Source organism: Periophthalmus magnuspinnatus, chromosome 7 (assembly GCF_009829125.3).
Source record: "Periophthalmus magnuspinnatus isolate fPerMag1 chromosome 7, fPerMag1.2.pri, whole genome shotgun sequence".
Classification (NCBI taxonomy): domain Eukaryota; kingdom Metazoa; phylum Chordata; class Actinopteri; order Gobiiformes; family Gobiidae; genus Periophthalmus; species Periophthalmus magnuspinnatus.
The window spans coordinates 2,248,604-2,268,193 of record NC_047132.1 but is presented as its reverse complement, the minus strand read 5'-3'; the positions used below and the strand labels follow the sequence as shown (position 1 = coordinate 2,268,193).

The 19,590-nt window shown below is 38.1% G+C and overlaps 1 protein-coding gene across 1 annotated transcript; it reads left to right on the top strand.

Annotated features, from left to right (window-relative positions):
• Positions 1-95: 95 nt before the first annotated feature.
• On the top strand, positions 96-19,080 carry ccdc22 (coiled-coil domain containing 22). The gene is made up of 16 exons (XM_033969807.2): positions 96-279; positions 2,719-2,896; positions 4,157-4,289; positions 5,096-5,202; positions 5,282-5,360; positions 5,989-6,158; positions 6,230-6,436; positions 6,529-6,696; positions 9,933-10,052; positions 11,952-12,068; positions 12,149-12,250; positions 12,336-12,443; positions 17,265-17,360; positions 18,290-18,349; positions 18,438-18,512; positions 18,602-19,080. Exons 1-16 carry the CDS (start codon positions 230-232, stop codon positions 18,704-18,706), a joined length of 1,875 nt encoding a protein of 624 aa, XP_033825698.1. The 5' UTR covers positions 96-229; the 3' UTR covers positions 18,707-19,080.
• Positions 19,081-19,590: the final 510 nt, after the last annotated feature.

The window sequence follows — 19,590 nt, the reverse complement described above, 5'->3', positions numbered from 1 at the left end:
GGGTTCTTCTCGCTTTTTTTTTTAACTGTACCTCCCTGGTCGAGTGTAACGGCAGATGGCGCTAGTGTAACAAACCCATGGATCTATGTCACGCACAAAAAGTGGAGAAGAAAGACCACAACAGAAAAGTGACCACAGCTCTTCTTCCTGAACCGAGATCTCCTCCTGACAATCTCCTGACCAGCTCCTGACCAGCTCCTGTGCTTTAGACTTCACTACAGCAGCAGCGATGGAGGAGGTGGACAAGATTCTCATTCACGCGCTCAAACAAGTCGGCACGTGAGTATTTGCAGCGTTTGAATAAGTGCAGTGTCTAAGCCCAGCTGTGTCACATGACTCTGCGGTATCATGGACATTAGTTTTGTACACTCTTGATTATAGTGCCTGGATCGTAATTTCGTTCTTTTATAATATCTTGTTTTTATTAAGTCCGAATGCAATTTTTAACTCATTTAGACAGTTTGACACCCGGAGCTCTATACCGTAACCCTCCTCTTATAGTCACACAGGACATGAGCAACTACTCACTGTGAATTAAACGTTATCAGGCACATGCTTTTTATTGGCGCGTTTGTTTTTCTGGCTCTGGCGTTCAGAACTGTGGTGTGAAGGCCTAGTTGAAACCCAATAATTCATTATATATAAATCATTACTGCAATAACATTCTAAGGTCCATAAGGTCCTCTCTGTGTTGCTTATCACTGGACAGCCTTTCATGATTTTCTAATTATTCCTTGATTTGGTGGGTTAGTACCTGATTAATATATTTTTTTTATATTTATCATAGTTAAAGGCCAATTTGTGGTTTAAACAAAAAAAAAAAAAAAAATTGAAGAAGAAAAAGAGTTCTACAATGACTGCCCGCCCACCTGGTCCAAAAGAAAATGTCTCATTCATTTTCCCCTTAGACCCTCAGAAACAAATTAATATTAAAAATGTGCAAGCTGGTAAGCAATGATCACAATACCTATAATTTGATTTAAAATTAGTTTCTGAAACTTTATAAACTTATTAAAGTTATTAAAGCATTTTGCTGAATCTTTTGTTTACATTTAATTTAAATATGCTTTTTGGACTTGTTATGGATTTTAATTACCAGCTGTTTTGACTCTTAATAATTGAATTTTTTGTAAGGTCTATGGAAAAATTAATTGCAAATTTGCTTTGGAACTGGAGTGGGCGGTCACTATTGAGCTTCATACAGGAAGTAGCAGTGAATTATAGAACAGAATCTCATCAACACTGAAAACTCCATCCAAAATGCAAGAAAGACATTTTTTGGAGCGTTTAAACCTTATATAAATATATATATATATATATATATATATATATATATATATATATATATATAAGGGTGTTGTCATTTATTTATGTTATTATAATTATAATTACACTGCCTGGCCAAAAAAAAAAAAAAAAAAGGTCACACACTCTAATTTTTTGAGTGTGTGACCGCATTCGCTGTGGCATTGTTTCGATAAGCTTCTGCAATGTCACAAGATTTATTTCCATCCAGTGTTGCAGTAATTTTTCACCAAGATCTTGCATTGATGATGTTAGAGTCTGACCGCTGAGGCGATGAGGAGGAGGGCCAGGCGATGAGGAGGAGGGCCAGGCGATGAGGAGGAGGGCCAGGCGATGAGGAGGAGGGCCAGGCGATGAGGAGGAGGGCCAGGCGAGGAGGAGGAGGGCCAGGCGAGGAGGAGGAGGGCCAGGCGAGGAGGAGGAGGGCCAGGCGAGGAGGAGGAGGGCCAGGCGAGGAGGAGGAGGGCCAGGCGAGGAGGAGGAGGGCCAGGCGAGGAGGAGGAGAGGGTCCAGCTGTCATCGGGGCATCTGAAAGTGTTACACTCCACAGGGGAGTGGGACAGGGGACAACATGTGAATAACATTGCTGATGAGAAAATAGGAGGAAGCAGAGGATAGTGCTCAGGTTGCCATACTTCCCCCAGCTAGTTATCTCCTACTGCAGCCTGTCTTATCCCGGGATTTAATGTCACTCCCAGCCAATCTGGTTATAGTTAGTTCGGAGTGACATTAAACTAAGTAACCTGGTCATAAGCTATACCGAAGAGGAAGGTTTTAAGCCTGGTCTTAAATACAGAGACTGTGGGGGCCTGTTTAACATCAGCAGGGAGTTGATTCCATAGCACAGGAGCTTGGTAACTGAATGCTCTCCCTCCCACTGTACTTTTGGACACTCTAGGAACCACTAATAGTCCTGCATTCTGAGAGTGGAGTGCTCTCAGAATGCAGAATGCTTAATTAAATCCAGGTGACAACGTTTTTTTCGGCCAGGCAGTGTATTATGCAATTTAGAGTTTTGGCCCCTGTTAAAATAATGGTTGCTAGGTAACAGTTATGGAATTGCCTCTGCATCACCTGTGTCATATCTGCCATAGCTGCCCATGTCCAACACATAGGATATCTATGCAGGTCCAAACAGGAAGTAAATTCATAAACTTCAACAAAATAAATAAATAACTAAAAAAAAATCTTAAATATAATTATCTTAACTATGTTTTATTAAAATGATTAGTCTAACCTGTCATATGCACTTTAAGGCACACTTTAACAGGAGTCCATACTTCCTAACTTTCAACTTTGAGCAGTCATATTTATTTTTGCTTTACATTAAGTGGATCTCCTGCCTGTCTGACTTTGGGTAATGTTTTCATATCATGTTTTGTGGTTGCATAACTGTAGTGTCTGTATGTGTAGGGATGTGCCCGAGGAGGTGGACAGTGTGAAGCTCTTCAGCAGTGAGCTTGTGGTGGAGGCGGTGGTCTCATGTCTGCGGGTAATTGATCCCGGACTTGGCCAGGGGCTGCCCACCTCCCTGCCCCCGGGGATGTCAGCCCGCTTCAGGGTGGGCATGAGTCTTGCACAGGCCTGTCAGGTATCATCCTTTTACTATTGACTTAAGTGTTGTGATGATACTAACATTTCAAACTCTATTTCCATGCTAACGAATAGACTCAATACTCAGTACCAATTCCAATACATCAATGATAATTAAAAAGATGTGTTTTATGTAATAGAAAGCGAATGTTGTCTTATATTTGTGTAGGTCATCCAGGTAGGTTCCATAGTGGTCCACGGGCATATACTAGTCTGTGTCTTATACTTGTTCTGATACAGCTCAAGATAATTCTAAAGCTATTCAGGAAAGGTTCATTTCTGTCCTGTGAATGTGACTTTTTTTTAGTATCAGTATCTGCTCAAATGTAGTAGTAGTATCAATTAGTATCTGATTTTCACTTTAATCCTTATACATTTTAATCCCTACTTTTATTAAATCCTTTTGTATACTGCTGCCAACACACTCCATATTAAAGCCACACTATGTAACTTTTCTGGTGGGGGATCTGCAACCTGCTTGTCTCCATTGTTTATCTGGATTGTTCCGCAGTATGACATTAAAATTATATATCTTGCATTTATTCATTTTTTTAATTCTCCTTGTGAATGAACTCTAGTTTTCCATAGAACTCACCTGTAACTTGCGTGATGGGCGCTACCTGCTTGTTTCCATGGATATGATTGAGTGCTATACTGTGAAACATTTCAGGCAGGTTATCCTTACATAGTGCACTTTTTAAATATATAATTTGGGCATATTTAATGAATAAACACAACCTTATGGCAATTGCACCTCTGGAGACTCGTGCTGCGGCATCTCATCCCATCCCTAATAATTCAATTTAATTTAATTAAATTAAAAAGTAATTGAAGTCAAGATCACAAATACATTTTTCACTTTTATAAAAATGATAACAAAATCTATTTATCTGGGATATTAAATATTTTTTTACATGTCTTTGTAAATATACAGCTGTATAACACCCCTCTATTTCCATTTTGACTCATGTTATGTTTCTGAACAGAAAATAATGACATACTGATACTTGAACAAAGGCAATAGTTAAAATCAAGTTTATTGACATTATATCCAAATGCATTTTGTTTTGCTTTTAAAATGTAAAAAAAATGTTTGATTCCTCAAAGCCTGCTGCATTTATTTATTCATGGATATTCATTGGAATAGTGAAAAGTGCTCAAAAAGGCACCTATAATCAGGAAGCTGAAACCGAATGTATGTGTGGATGCCATCATGTAAACACTAGTTTATCGTGACAGTTGTGGTGTCTGTTCACAGGACATAGGTTACAAAGGAGAGCTGGGATACCAGACCTTCCTGTACAGCAGTGAGCCAGAGATCCGCTCACTCCTCATGTTCCTGGTGGAGAAGCTGCCCAGGGGGAGTGCCGAGTCTTCTGACCAGTCCACAGGTACAGTAGATTCCACTGGTACAACATTACTTTGTGTGTATTAGTGTGACTGACGTTGGGGGTATTTGCATGGCAGCCTCCTCTGTCATTTTGGGAGCTTTGAGTAGTTTGTTTCTACCTTGTCATAGAGTAGCTGCAGCTTTTAAAGTGCAATTGCAATCCTTATGCCGCAGCTGGGTTTGAGTTTTTAACCTCACAAGGACTGAGTCCATACAACTCTTAATGTGCACAATAAAGTGTATATTCTCAGAATAATTACAAGAGCCAAGAGTCAGAATAAATCAAACAAAATTACACAATAGTTGTGATTATACAATGTCAAAAAATGTGTTTTTTGCACATAAATTATCCCTGCATTTTGGATGGAATTTTCCATGTGATGGCATTGGTAGAGACATAGGCATCAGGTTTATAAAGCTGAGGTGTATTGTTATGGGTGGTGTAGACTTCTGGGTGGAGCATTGGACAAATGTTACAGCTAATCGTATGGAGAGTTCAGATGGGGCCTGAGATAGATCACAATACACAAACATGCATGGATAACATGCAAAACCTCTTCAGGCATGTTTTTGATGAGGGCTACAAAGCTCAAAAAATTCAATTCAGTATAATTCTCCTGCTGTAAACAGTTGATGCTAGATTGTATACTCGAGGGTTATGGTCTGTTGTGACTGGTTATTTGAAGTGATGATGTTTAGGAATAGCCAGGGTTATAATTAAGGTAAAGAAGAGAGTGAGAAAAGAGGAAAGACAGGACTCTTTAAAAGTTTGACTTGTAAAATAATAATTCTTCTTTATTTTCACAGGAAAATCTATGCTTCTGCATAAAGGCATAGCTGCAGCGATGAAAGCTGAACTGGCTGTGCCTTGGCTGCCTCTAAATTGCAGATTGCACCGAGACGCTCCCACACATGTAAGCAGCTGGCACTTCTCTGCTCACTGCTACTACAAGTGTCTTTTATGTTCATAGATTTGGTTTATCTGCTTTATAGGCTCCTGATGTCCTGTACCACTTCCATGCACAGCCCCTGAGTCTAGTACACAGCCCAGCAGGGACTCAGCCATGTAAAGGTATGTTGGGGACAAATTAGCAGTGGTGGAAAGAGCACTGACAATTTAAAGTTAAGCACAGCTTCTTGGCTAAAAATGCACTCAGTTACTTGTAAAGGCACTGTCCTGAAATCTGTACTTAATGGTGCTGTACCTGTTTTATACTATTTTTAAAACACAAAAACAGAAATAGTTAATTATAATTGGTTTACAGTGGTGCAAAGTTATTCCTCACTTACTTTATGCATGAAGATGAGTTTATAAGTGCTTTTCACAACTGTCAGAGACCAGAGCAGTCATGGAAAAGCTAATGTGAACTAGCATGGTAACACATACTTCCTTACTATCAGACAATAAAACTCTTGTTAATTAAATGCAGACAGTATACAGCTGACTTATTTTGACACGAAGAGCCCCTTATATGATATATTTGTACTGGGGCAAGACAAATTTTGCTGAAATATGTGGAAAAACCTGGATACAGGCCACAATTTTTCATTTAAATCTGGCTCATTACAGTTGCATGCTGCAATTACAAGTGTGAGTTTAAAAATCCTCTCAAAAAGTACAAATATCCCAAAAAGTTATACTCTTGTTTGAGAGTATTATATACTTCCACCTGCACTCTAAACTTTGGTGTGTTGTTCAGAGGAGAGGGAGTACCATCGGGACCTCTTGCCTCCTGTGACCTGTCAGATTTCCCATCAGCCCGGTGTGGTGTCCTCCCTCCTGGAGCAGCACACAGCAGAGTGCAGTGCAGCACAGGAGTGGAACCATGAATGGAACAACCAGGGCCTCCTGTCCAGACTCACTCCACATGTGAGTACATTGTGATGCCCATTATTAGTCTAGTGTAAAGAGCACATAATGATGTGTGTTCTATCCTACAGGAATACCGCCTAAGAAAGCGCTGTCGTCTTCGTCAGCGTATTGAAGAGCAGCTGCGCTCTGCTGCACAGTCTTCCTCTGACACTGGCTCTCACTCAGCCTCAGACCTGTCAGACCTGCTACAGACCTTCAAAGGCCACAGCTCCAATGCACACATGCTAACCAAGGGCTCCCACTTCAACCACACACAGAAGTTTACCTTCACGCAGGTGTGTAGCACCGTCATGCAGGTGTGGGGTGGGGGGGTGGAGAACCTGATGAACCTGATGAACCTGATGAACCTGATGAACCTTTGTGACAGGAGGCTGCAGCCCCATGTCCCTTACCCCAGTCTCTGCCCTCTGAGGGGAATAATCAGCTCCATCAGCAGGAGGAGCTGTCCTCTCTCCAGCAACAGCTCCAGCAACTGTGCTCGGACGTGGACCAGCTCACCACAGAACTCAAGCATAGAAGTGTGACCACTGCACAGGTACTGCACCCACTTACTACACAGGTACTACACCCACTACACCCACTGCAGAGGTACTACATCTCAAGCACAGGAGTGTCACCACTGCACAGGTACTACACCCACTTACTACACAGGTACTACACCCACTACACCCACTACAGAGGTATTACATCTTAAGCACAGGAGTGTCACCACTGCACAGGTACTACACCCACTACACCCACTGCAGAGGTACTACAGCTCAAGCACAGAAGTGTCACCACTGCACAGGTACTTGTTTACAGCGTATGAACATGCATTGTATTTGTATTCTGCTTCCTTATTGGCTAAGGGACTGTAGACCATTGTCCATTTTTTTTAACTTTTATTTAACCTTTACTTAACCAGGAAGGTCCCATTGAGATTAAAAACCTCTTTTTCAAGGGAGTCCTGGCCAAGAGGCAGCACATTTCAAAACAAGTACATACAAACAACGTTAAAATTGCATAGATCATGAAAAACAACAATCGTGCCATATCTCCTGTACAGCACAGAATGCATTCAGCTTGCCAAATTTAAATGTTAGATCGCAGTCGTTTCTCTGAAGTGCTGTATGTTAGCAAGTTTTGCAAGTTTAGTTTTTTTTAATCTACGAAGGTTTGGTCTCTGAGAGTGTTTAAACAAGAGAGAAATGTGAGGAAATGTTAATGCCTGTCTGAGAAAGGTGTATAAAGTGTGTGGTGAGGGTTTTTACGGCCTTAAAATATATATAATAATTGTAAAAAATAAAGCTGACTACTTCGTGGATTTCAGTCATATGCACAGCTAAACAGAACATTGTCAAAGTAGAGGCCTGTCTCACATCTTCAGGAAGACTGTTCCAGGTTTTAGCCGCATAAAACTGATTCCTCATGTTTAGTCCTGACTCTGGGACCAGCAGGAGGCCGGTCCCCGAAGTCCTCAGAGTGTGAGATGGTTTATATGGCACAAACATATGGGAGATGTACTTTGGTGTTGGCCCATGGAGAGACTTGTTCACAAGCAGAACTGCTTTAAAGTCTATTCTCTGAGCCACAGGAGCCAGTGCAGAGACCTGAGCACTGGACGCATGTTTGAGGTACTTCCTGGTTCTAGTCAGGACCCGAGCAGCAGCGTTCTGGATGTACTGCAGCTGTGTTGAGGCTCGTTTGGGAGAGGCCAGTGAGCAGGCTGTTACAGTAGTCTAACTTGCTCAAAACAAATGCATGGATAAGTCTCTCTAAGTCTGGTTTTAAATTATACCTTTGATTTTTGCGATGTTTTTAGATGGCTCAAAGCTGCAGATGTCATTGATTTGATGTAGCTGTTAAAGTTCAAGTCTGAGTCCATTATTACCCCTAGATTTCTAGCTATCTGTGTAATCCCTCATTTGTCTAGGTTTGATCCATAGCAAAAGATGAAGTTTAAATCTGTCAACTGGACAAATTATTATAGTGATAACTGCAGTTTTCAAAGCACTTGGGAATGTTCCAGATTGAAGTGACATATTAACCATGCAAACGAGTGGTGATAGCAAACTGTTGAGCACAGAGTTTAGAAATTTAGCGGATAACACATTGAGGCAGCATTTAGATGAACACAGACTGGTGACCATCTCTTAGAGCAGTCTCACTTTGCACCTGTAACTGACAAAACTGTCCAAGTGTCTAGGTAGCTGCAGGGGTGTTATTTGTGTTGTGGAATTGATGTAATTTTTAATGCCCTGAACCTTGTCCTTAAAGAATACTGCAAACTCATTGCACTTAGATGTGGAAATTAATAATTCTAACAGCAGTGGAGCAGGAGGGTTTGTTAATCGGTTACTGTTGCAAATACTGAGACAACTACCAATAATGTCTGAAAAATACCTCTCCCTTGTTCTACATAAACTGTGGTTGTACATGTGCATCTTTTCACTGTAAATCTCATAATGAACCTGGAGTTTTGATGTGCGTTATTCCTGCTTGGCCCTCTGGCGCTCCCTTTTCTTAACCTTCATCGGGGCAATGGTGTCCAGAAGATTCAAAACACTCTAAGTCACAGTTCAACAAATCATCAACAGTAGAACATGAGGCATTTTCTAAGTGTATCATTTCCATGAACAGTGCACCTGTGTTATCATTTATGTGTCTCCTTCGAACAACTTTAGGACAAGCCGCTGGTTTGGGAATAACAGACAAGTCAAAGAAGACACAGAAATGATCAGACAGAGCAACATTCACCACATTGGCATTTTAAATATTTACTCCTTTTGTAATGAGCAGGTACAGAGTGTGTCCTCTGTTGTGGGTGGGCTCGCTGACATGCTGAGTCAGACCAAAGGTTTCATGGACAGAACTGAACTCCTTTTTGTTTGCTTGTGTTTCAGATTCAAATTTGAAATTAGGTGGGGTTGATTCCACTAGAATTGCATTATCTGTGTTTTTGTTAAGCCATGTTTCAGTTAAAAACATAAAGTCCAGATTAAAAAACAAAATAAAATCATTAATTAATAATGATTTTTTACATAAAGATCTGACATTGAGCACAGTAAGTTTCAGATTAGTTTCAGTAGGACTGGATGTTATCCTCTTACAGGGAATGCGAACTAAATTTCTCTGATTGGACAGTCTACGTGGTGCAGATATAGCTCCATTACATACAGGGCCTCAGCCTGATATTTCTTTTATCATGACTGTATATCCTGGGACAGTGGAGGCCCTGCGTATCATATATATATATATATATATATATATATATATATAATATACACACACACACACACATACACACACATTGGAAATTTGTCTCTTGAGCTTCTTCTGTTTTTGAAAAATTTGTCCACTGTCCATGTGAAAATCACTGATAGTCACACATTTCAGTAGAGTAGTCAAAAATTGTATCAAGTAAGAGTAATGTGGCTACAAAGTAGTTGCCTAAGAAATTACTCAAGTAAGAGTATAAAAGTTTTTTCTTACTGAAGTAAGAGTAACTAAGACTAACATCGGATTTATAATTTAAATAATTTAAATTTTAAATTGTGCAAAAAATCTGGTACTGTAGTATGCTACTAGAAAAGTCCTCTGAAAAGTACAATGTCTTAAAAATGTTACGCAAGTAAATGCAACTGAGAAAATGTAACCTACCTCTGCATTTCAGTAACTTTGTTACTAATGACTTTGTGAAATAAGCACTGCAAAGTTTATGCTTCATCAGTACACATGTACTTCTTTGACATGCTATGTACTGATGGTATACTTTTGTTGTCTTTTCACAAGGTTTTGAATGACATAAACAAAAGAGATCGTGAAAATGAAATGAAGCGAGATCAGATTCAGGTGAAGAAGAAGACCATGGACCTGCTGCCTCATGCAGAGGAGAATCTGCACAAGATCCAGGTAAGAGTCTGAGCTCAGAGCTGACCTTCTTCATGTGAGGCATGCGCTAGAAGCTCACATGCTCCAGCCCTGTTTTTGCATTTTAGATTTACCAACATTCTCATCTATGTTTCCATGGCAAGAAAAATCCTGTGTGCAGTTCTAATCCAATGTACAGATGTGGACAAAATTGTTGATTTATCCGTCGGTTAATGAAAAAAAAAAAAACTCACAATGGTCACAGAAATAACAAAAATAATAATAAATAAAAATTCTATAAAATTTAATCAATGAAAGTCAGACATTGCTTTTCAACCATGCTTCAACAGAATTATTTAAAAAAAATAAACTCATGAAACAGGCCTGGATAAAAATGATGGTACCCTTAACTTAATATTTTGTTGCACAACCTTTTGAGTCGATCACTGCAATCAAATGATTCCTGTAACTGCCAATGAGAATTCTGCACCTCTCAGCAGGTATTTTGGCCCACTTCTCATGAGCAAACTGCTCCAGTTGTCTCAGGTGTGAAGGGTGCCTTTTCCAGACAGCATGTTTCAGCTCCTCAGCTCCTCCTTCACATTTGTTTTCAACAATTGTGTCCTCCTTGGTCGTCTCCTATTAAGTCCACTTTGGTTCAAACAACGACGGATGGTGTGACCTGACACTGATGTTCCTTGAGCTTGAAGTTCACCTTTAATCTCTTTAGAAGGTTTTCTGGGCTCTTTTGTTACCATTCGTATTATCCATCTCTTTGATTTGTCATCAATTTTCCTCCTGCGACCACATCTAGGGAGGCTGGCTACAGTCCCATGGATCTTAAATTTCTGAATAACATGTGCAACTGTAGTCACAGGAACATCAAGCTGCTTGGAGATGGTCTTATAGCCTTTGCCTTTAACATGCTTGTCTATAATTTTCTTTCTAATCTCCTGAGACAACTCTTTCCTTTGCTTCCTCTGGTCCATGTTGAGTGTGGTACACACCATGTCACCAAACAGCACAGTGACAACCTGTAGCCCTATATACAGGCCCACTGACTGATTGATTACAAGATTGTAGACACCTGTGATGTTAATTAGTGGACACACTTTGGATTAACATGTCTTTACATCATTTTTGTCCAGGTCTGTTTCATGAGGTTATTTTTTTTTAACTAATTCTGTTGAAGCATGTTTGAAAAGCAATGTCTGACTTTCATTGGTTAAATTTCATAGAATTTTTATTTATTATTACTTTGTCAGATTCAAGTTATTTCTGTGACCATTGTGAGGTTTTCTTTCATTAACCGAAGGATACCAACAGTTTTGTCCATGTGTGTATGTGTTCGTATGCACATCGAACTTTTTGGGTGGAAGGTCTGCCACCTGCTTGTCTCCATGGAGATGTTATTACTTTGCCTGGAATATTTCACAGTATGGTGATAAACTCAATTATCTCCATGGAAACAAGCAGGAGATGCCACCAGACCAAGTGACAGGTCAGATCTGAGGAGAGAAGAGCCTATTCACAGTATTCAAGAATTACTGTATGTTTTTCAATGCATTTCTTTTAGCAGTATCACCACTGAAATTTGAATAAAAGTAATATAAGTTTAATTCCATACTGTGGGATATTCCAGGCAAAAAAATAGAAATCTCACAAAAAAGCAGACCCCACATCAGAAAAGTTACATAGTGACCATCAAAAACACTCAAAGTTATTACTATTGCCTTTATAAGGTAGCTAAAGTCAATTTTATCATATCACCTGGCTCAACTTGCTGCTGAAATGGCTTTTAGGCCATTATTTCACACAATCTGTAGTGAGAAATTCTTTAAAATTTGATGGTAGCAAGTACCAAAAATGCTCACGTCTCTTGCTTTAGTTGACATTTCTCGAATGACTTTCTTGTCATCAGACGTGTTGTCTTGTGGGCAGGCCCTAGTGGAGACCAGTGCCAAGCGCGTTTTAAGTCTGGCTGCTCAGTGGGAAAAACACAGAGCGCCTCTGATTGAGGAGAACCGCCGCCTCAAGGAAATCTGCAGGATCCAAGATGTCAGTACAGGCACTTATTTACTTACATTCTTTACAATAACCACAAAGCATAAACTAATAATTTTTTTTTTTTTTTTTAGATGGAATCTTCTGGAAAGCTGTCTGAAATTAGGTCTCTACATGACAAAATCACAGTATGTACTGAAGAGGCAAAGAAGAAAGAGGAAACCTATAAACAGCTGGTAAACAGCCTTCCTGTACCTGTATTTGTACCTTTTACCTGTACTCCCATGTGAAGTAAACACTGCTGACCATCTGTCCTCCCAGGTGTCAGAGCTGGAAAGCCTCCCTCAGGACGTGTCCCGCTCAGCGTACACTCAGAGAATCCTGGAGATCGTCAGTAACATTAAGAAACAGAAGGAGGAGATCTTTAAGGTAACCCTATGTCCAATTTAACACCTCACTCAGACTTCACCCACTCCATCTGCGACTCTTGTGTCAGACCAGACCTAACCCTCCTCGCCCTCAGTGTCTGCGTACACTGGTGTATGAATGTGTGTGTGAATGGGTGAGTGGTTCCTTGTTGTAAAGCGCTTTGAGTGCGCTATAGAAAAATCTGACCATTTACCATTTGCGGTGGGACACTCTGAAGGCTCTGCTGTGCTGTTGAGGTCACTGCCTATGAAGCTGCATGCACGAGACCACTTTTTCACGCAATAACGATTTATTTATTAAGGGAAAGTCTTGCAGTCGGCTCTGGCGCCTGATAAAAATAGAAACCAACAGATTTCATCCAGAGCTCACCTCCAATACCTCTGCTGGCTCCACCACACTGGACGCCATGCTGTCTGAGCTTCTCTTGTATTTTCTCTTATACTGGATCAGAGCTGCGCCTCATGCCGTCTGAGCCCAGGGTAAAGACGGAGAACAAAAGGAGACAAATACAAAACCAACCAAATCGTACCTCAACCATTTTGTTGTCTAAGATCATACAATTCATCAATAGCATGATTATTCAATAGCACTGCAGCCGTTTTGAATAAATAATGGGTTGGGGTTTGATTATTGTAATGGTCATCTAGACTGTAAAAACATACCGGTAAAACACAAATTTAATCACAAAGGCTGTGGAATTGATCCAAAACTTCTATTACAAGCTGCCCCATATTAAATTGAACCTCTATTACGTATTTTTAATTTGTCAATTCAAATAGCAGTTATACCAGAATTATGGAAAACGGCACATGCGTTGCCTTTGCATAAAGGTGGGACAACTAAAAATGTTAATTTCTGTCCAAACTCTGTCTAGTCAATATCTTGACTTGTAAAAGTTTGAGAAAAGTTACTATATTTTCTGGACTATCCGTCGCTCTGGAGTATAAGTAATGTTTACTGTGGTCTTACTTCTTCAACACAGTTCACACCGTAGAATAGGCAAATACATCAAATATAACAGAAGTTCTGGTTCATATTACATATACACAAAAGTTGCATATAAACGCATGGAAAATATACAAACAAACCGGTGAACCCAATTTTTTTTTTACTTTTTAATTGTTTTTTAAATAGTGCTCTGTTGGGTAAGACTTCACATTAGCGTAAAAGGCTAAACCAGAAAACAGGAAGTTTTCATGACCTTAAACTAAACTTATGTTAAACTAAACATTTACAATATTGTTCCAATTTGGTGGGAAATGATGAGTTTACGCTTGATAGGTACAATATCTGAACTCGTAAGATGCTGGACAGTCAGTGTGACCAGTGTTCTGAGATAAAACATCAAATGCTGCCAACTGAATTAACAGCAGTGCAGGTCACAACACAAGTCACAACTGAGCCCTGCGCCAAGAAATCGCACCAACAAATGGCCCACACTCACATTGTAGAGATTGGGTTTTAACATCTGTGCCAAGTGCCAAAAGCGCTGTGTATTTTCTTACCGGTAACAGAAGAGTTGAAGAAACGGTGTCCAGAGCGGGACTTTCAATGTGTCACAGTCAAAATGTTGTGATTAAAAATATCCACATTCAGTCACAGTCTGAAGCTTCTACGTATTAAGTTGAAACCAAACACCACCAAAAAACCTCCTCCTCAGTCCTGGTAAAACCATAATTCCCAAGGAAATGTGGTGTAGTACATATGTCCCTTGTGGAGTGCGTGTGCGTAAAGATGCAGCCAAGTCCACGTAAAGCACCATAATCATTCTCCTTCACTCAGGAAACTACAGAGTGAAATCTTAAAGTTATGAAAACAAAAGCATGTGCTTTGCAGCGCTGCCTTTGTTATTAGTTGTCATAAGGAGAAAACAAAAGTGAAACTTAAGCGCATCAACGTGAGCTCCACCAGGCAAATAGTAGTATAATAATAGCCTCATCATAATAACATTGTTATTGAATTTATGATTAGGTATGTTACAACTCCCTTCAAAGGATAGTTCTAAATTCCATCGATCCCCCCCCCCCCCCCCCCCTCCTAGACCAAACTGGGAGTTTCACCCCTGGTTCCAAATGAAAAATGATCACCTTTATGGTCTTATAAACAATGGAGAAATAAATAAGGCATGTAAAATGAGTCAAGTACATTTTCTTATAGGTATTACAAAAACAACACCGCAATCTAGTGGTCTAAGTGAACTGTAACATGTATAATCAACAGTTACATAACACAAACGTAAACACCTACATGAAGCATAGACAGTGAACTGAATAACGCAAGATATTAACAGTTAATCAGATGACTAAAGCATAAAAAAAACAAGATAACAAGTTTACTCTCGATCTCATTCCAAATCACTAAATCCATTGAATTCATCCTCGGTGTCACTCCTGACAACTCCTCCTGCTCCAGAAGTAGATGAAGCACTGTTCTGGAAGTAGATGGTTGTCATACTGGTACACAAGCCTAGAGTGCCCTCGTGCAGTTGTGAGACATTAACGAAGATGTGAAATTATATATTTTAATAATTTCACATAAAAGTTGCATCTGAGTATAAGTTGCACCTCTGGCCAAACTATGAAAAAAGTGCAACTTATAGTCTGAAAAATATGGTATTTGCAAATCAAGTTACAATTTATCTAGATAAATCCTCCATTTTTCAATCGGGTTTCAGAAAAGGCTTTAGTACAAAACTATGCAGCCACAAAAGTTTGAAATGACATTTTCACAACCCTTTATAACAAATAAGATTGTGTAGCTCTGTTTATTGATTTAACTAAAGCTTTTGGATAATGGAGTTGGATTTAACAATGCGAGTGGTTCCAAAGTTATCTTTCAAACAGAAACCAGGAAGTAGTAGCCGATGGATTTAAATAAAATTTTCTAACTTTAAGTAAAGGAGTGCCCCAAGGCTCAATTTTGGGCCTGCTACTTTTTACTATTTTTATTAATTCCATTGGTTACAATTTAAAAGAAAACCACATGCATTTATATGCAGATGATGCTGTTTTGTATGCAAGTGCCCCCTGTGCTGATAGGCTCTTTTTAAACTGCAACAAGATTTTAATGAAATCCAAAATTCCCTCATAAATCTTTACCTGTCATTGAATGTAAATAAAACTAAGTAAGTATATATATATATATATATATATATATATATATATATATATATATATATATATATATATATATATATATATATATATATTCTAAAAAACATTCAAGTAATGTGCAAGCTGCAAATCTCTGTACTCTAAACGTACAAAGAAAGAGTCGACACTTATAAATATCTTGGGTTTTGGCTTGATGAAAACGTATCCTTTAAAAAACATATCTCAGATTTTTTACAGAATTACAGTTTGAAATCTAAATTATCATTTTACTACAGAAACCAATATTGTATCCCAATAAATTACTGAAAAGAAATAGTGCAAGCAACCTTCCTCTCCGCACTGGAGTATGGGGATGTGGTGTACGTGCAGACTTCAGCCTCTGCTTTGAAACTGTTGGATCCACTCTTTCACTCTGTCCTTCATTTTTATTGCAAATGATGGATTTCAAGCCCATCACTCTATGAAAAAGTGGGTTGGCCTTCACTGTCAGAATAGAACAGCATTGTATGAAATTTATCTATAAGGGACTATTTCAGAAACTGCCAGAATACCTCACCTGCTTGTTAATCTTTGATACTGGAAGATTTCATACCAGATCACATGACTGCATAAGGCTAACGACTAGCCGCACCCAAACTGAGATGGAAAAGTGGGCTTTTAGCTGTTTCGCTTCAGAAAAATGGAATACATTCCACGAAAAAGCAAAACTGGATACGTTGGTGACACAATCACAATTTAATAATCTGATAAACGTTTATATACACACCTGTACTTGTTTTTAATGTTTTATATGCACTTATTATTATTATTATTATTATTATTATTATTATTATTATTATTATTATTTAATTATAGGCCTGCCACAATAACAAACTTTGAAGTACAGTATATTGCTGAAGAACATATAGATGTTAAACAATAATACTGAAACTAATCTATGCTACTGACACTATAACCCTAAAGCAGGATTATCCCCAAAATCTTTCCTAAATGTTTAATATGGTTAAAAAACACGAACTGCAATAAATAAATAAATAGCACAATGTTTCATTGTGGTATTTTACTTGGTAGTTAGTGGTTGTTAATTTTTATCTATGAGCCATAGAAGTTATTAATTCAACCTTTTCAGTTCAACAACAGTTCAAATTGGATCATACCACAAAAAAATAACCAAAAGTTTCCCACTGGTATAAAGAAAACTACACACATACAATAAATACTGAGCCACAAATATGTTGTTCCATGTATCACGTATTGAACAATAAGTCAATGTAGTAATAATTGTAACTGGCCTATTTAATTATCATTATCAATAATGCTGATAGATTCCACACCTAGAAGCCTTCAATGACCATATTTAACTTTTTAATTATGCTGATACTGTATTTCAAAAGTCTCAGTGTACAATTGAAATAATTGTTTGACTAGCTGACTAATCGAAAAAAAAATAGAGCTGAGTAGTCAACTATTAAAATGATCATTAGTTGTAGTCCTCTGTACAATCGTACCAAAAAAGAAAAATATAGAATTGTGCACATTTTTAAGCAAAAGTAAGTTATTTTAGTTCAGTGTATTCTCTAAAAAGTCAGACTAAATGTAAAGTGCTTTTTAAATGATAGATTTGTAAATACTATGTCTTCGTTACTCATCTGTGCTGAAATGACTAGAGTGATATTTGTATTATTTTTGACTGATTGCTTTTTTGTAGATTTTGTCTGACACCAAAGAACTTCAGAAAGAAATTAATAACCTGACAGGGAAACTGGACCGGACCTTTGCTGTCACAGATGAGCTTATTTTTAAGGTAAAAAATTACACAGATATTAACCATAACAAATCTGAAATCTGACAGTTAAACCATATTCCACCATAGAATTCTTTTATTAGAGTAAAAAGAGAAAAAAATCTGGGAAAAGTACTACTCAAACTTGAGTCACCTCTATTGTGTTGTTCTACTTAAGTAATATTATTATGAAGTAACTTTACTCTTAGTAGAGTACATTTTTGGCTCCACTACTTACCTTTGTAGATTTCACTAAAACTGTTTCCTAGTTGTTGTTTTTTTTAGTTTTTGAGGTTTATCATTTTACTTTCTGGTTGGTACTATCGCACCATATGAAGTCGTAATTAGGAAATCATGCTTTCTATGTGAATGCAGCCCATTCAAAACAAAAATATCTAATGACTAAACCTGCAATGCAATAAAACCAGGGAAGGAAAGTAACCTATTACACCTTATTACAAATACTCACTCGACATAATGAAGTAGATTTTTGGTGTAATTATTTTTTGAGTAGATGAGAACCTGTACTTGTACTTGTTCTTGAGTATAATTCTAGCCATGTATTTGTAATTAGTTACATTTTAAATCATAGAAGTTACTTAATACTGTACAAGTGCAAATTGAGCAATCCGCATCTGTCTCTGCTTCTTTCTATACCCACAAACAGACATAACAGCACTGTATTTCCTGCTTTGATTGGCCAGAGCTCAGAATATACAGATTGTGTTTTAAAACAACTAGGTTAAGTTGTACATTTTTTGGCTGATCAAGTTTTGTATAAAAACGTAATTTATAAAGTATTTCTAAAAACATATTAAAAAGTCACTACCAGAACTCTGAGTAGCATTTTTGTGCATACATTTTACTTTTATTTAAGTACAATTTTGGCAGCCTTAGTTGGGTACAAAATTTTCATACTGTTTCCACTATTAAACCTGTGATTGTTTCAGGATGCCAAGAGAGACGAATCGGTCCGAAAGTCCTACAAGCACTTGGCTGCCTTACATGAAGTATGGTTATGTCTACACTGCCCACTGTTCATTCTGTTAATACTTTACTGTTTTGTTTTTTTTCCATTTCAATTTGTGCTCTCTTTAGAACTGCAATCAGCTGATCCAAACCATTGAGGACACAGGCTCAATTTTACGGGAGATTCGCGATCTTGAGGAGCAGGTGGGAAAGAGAGAGTACATTTATTAGTACTGTGTATTCATTTTTGCAGAACATTTGCCTATTTGTATTATTTTGAATGTGGTTTATAGATTGAATCAGAAAATGGGAATAAAACTGTGGCAAACCTGGAGAGGATTCTGGAGGACTATAAGGCCATTCGACAGGAGAACTCTGTGCTTGCGGCAAAAGTTTGAGAGGCATCAAATCTGTTTAGTCCAATGATGGGTTAAGAATACAGTAGAGCTACACTATCAGTCAAAAGTTTGGACACTCTCGTATTCTCTCTTCTTTATGTTTACCACAAAATGAATAACTTTATAACCATTAACAAGTAATGGTAAAAAGTTTTGAGTTATTTTGACTTTGTTTGCTTACTACATTTCATTTGTGTCATTCATAGTTTTTTATGCCTTCAGTGAGTGATTTACAATGTAAATGGTCATGGAAATAAAGAAAGAGCAAAAATGGAAAAGTGTGTCTAAACTTTTGATAGGCAGGGTGTATGGCAACACATGCAAGGAAATTACAACCTATCATGTTTTACCAATAAAAGCAATTTTAACATGTTCATTTTCAATGATTGCCATTGTTTTCTTAATATGTTCACATTCCGGTTGAGTAAATTGTGCACACAAAACATCAGAAATGGGCCAATGCCAAATAGTGGACAGGACAACAGAACTTAATTTTATTGTTAGAGGACTTCAGCTAACAATTAATCGTACAATATTTGACATATCAGTCATAATACTAAACATTTAAAGAAGAACATGTAAGCTAATGCAGGAATAGGCTAAAGGGATAGCCATCCTATAATCGTTTTTTACATGAATGAATGATTATGACCTAATTATGTAACCTTACCGGGGCAGGGGTGACCGCATGTCTCAATTGCTTTGACTGGAATATTCCACGATGGCATTAAACTTGTCTGTTTTGCATTTACTCAATTACATGTATTAAAAAGAAAAAAAAAGAATAACCTCTTCCTAGAGGCAAAAATTTGGCAGTTATACACAGTACTTTACACAGTAGTTTTTGGTGACACAAACCTATAATGTGCACTGAAGTGAAATGT

Excerpts from the sequence above, each read along its gene's own strand:
- ccdc22 (XM_033969807.2), top strand. The coding sequence starts at position 230 with ATGGAGGAGGTGGACAAGATTCTCATTCACGCGCTCAAACAAGTCGGC. Across the intron at positions 280-2,718 it reads GCGCTCAAACAAGTCGGCAC|GGATGTGCCCGAGGAGGTGG; the intron begins GTGAGTATTTGC and ends CTGTATGTGTAG. Across the intron at positions 6,697-9,932 it reads GAAGTGTGACCACTGCACAG|GTTTTGAATGACATAAACAA; the intron begins GTACTGCACCCA and ends TCTTTTCACAAG.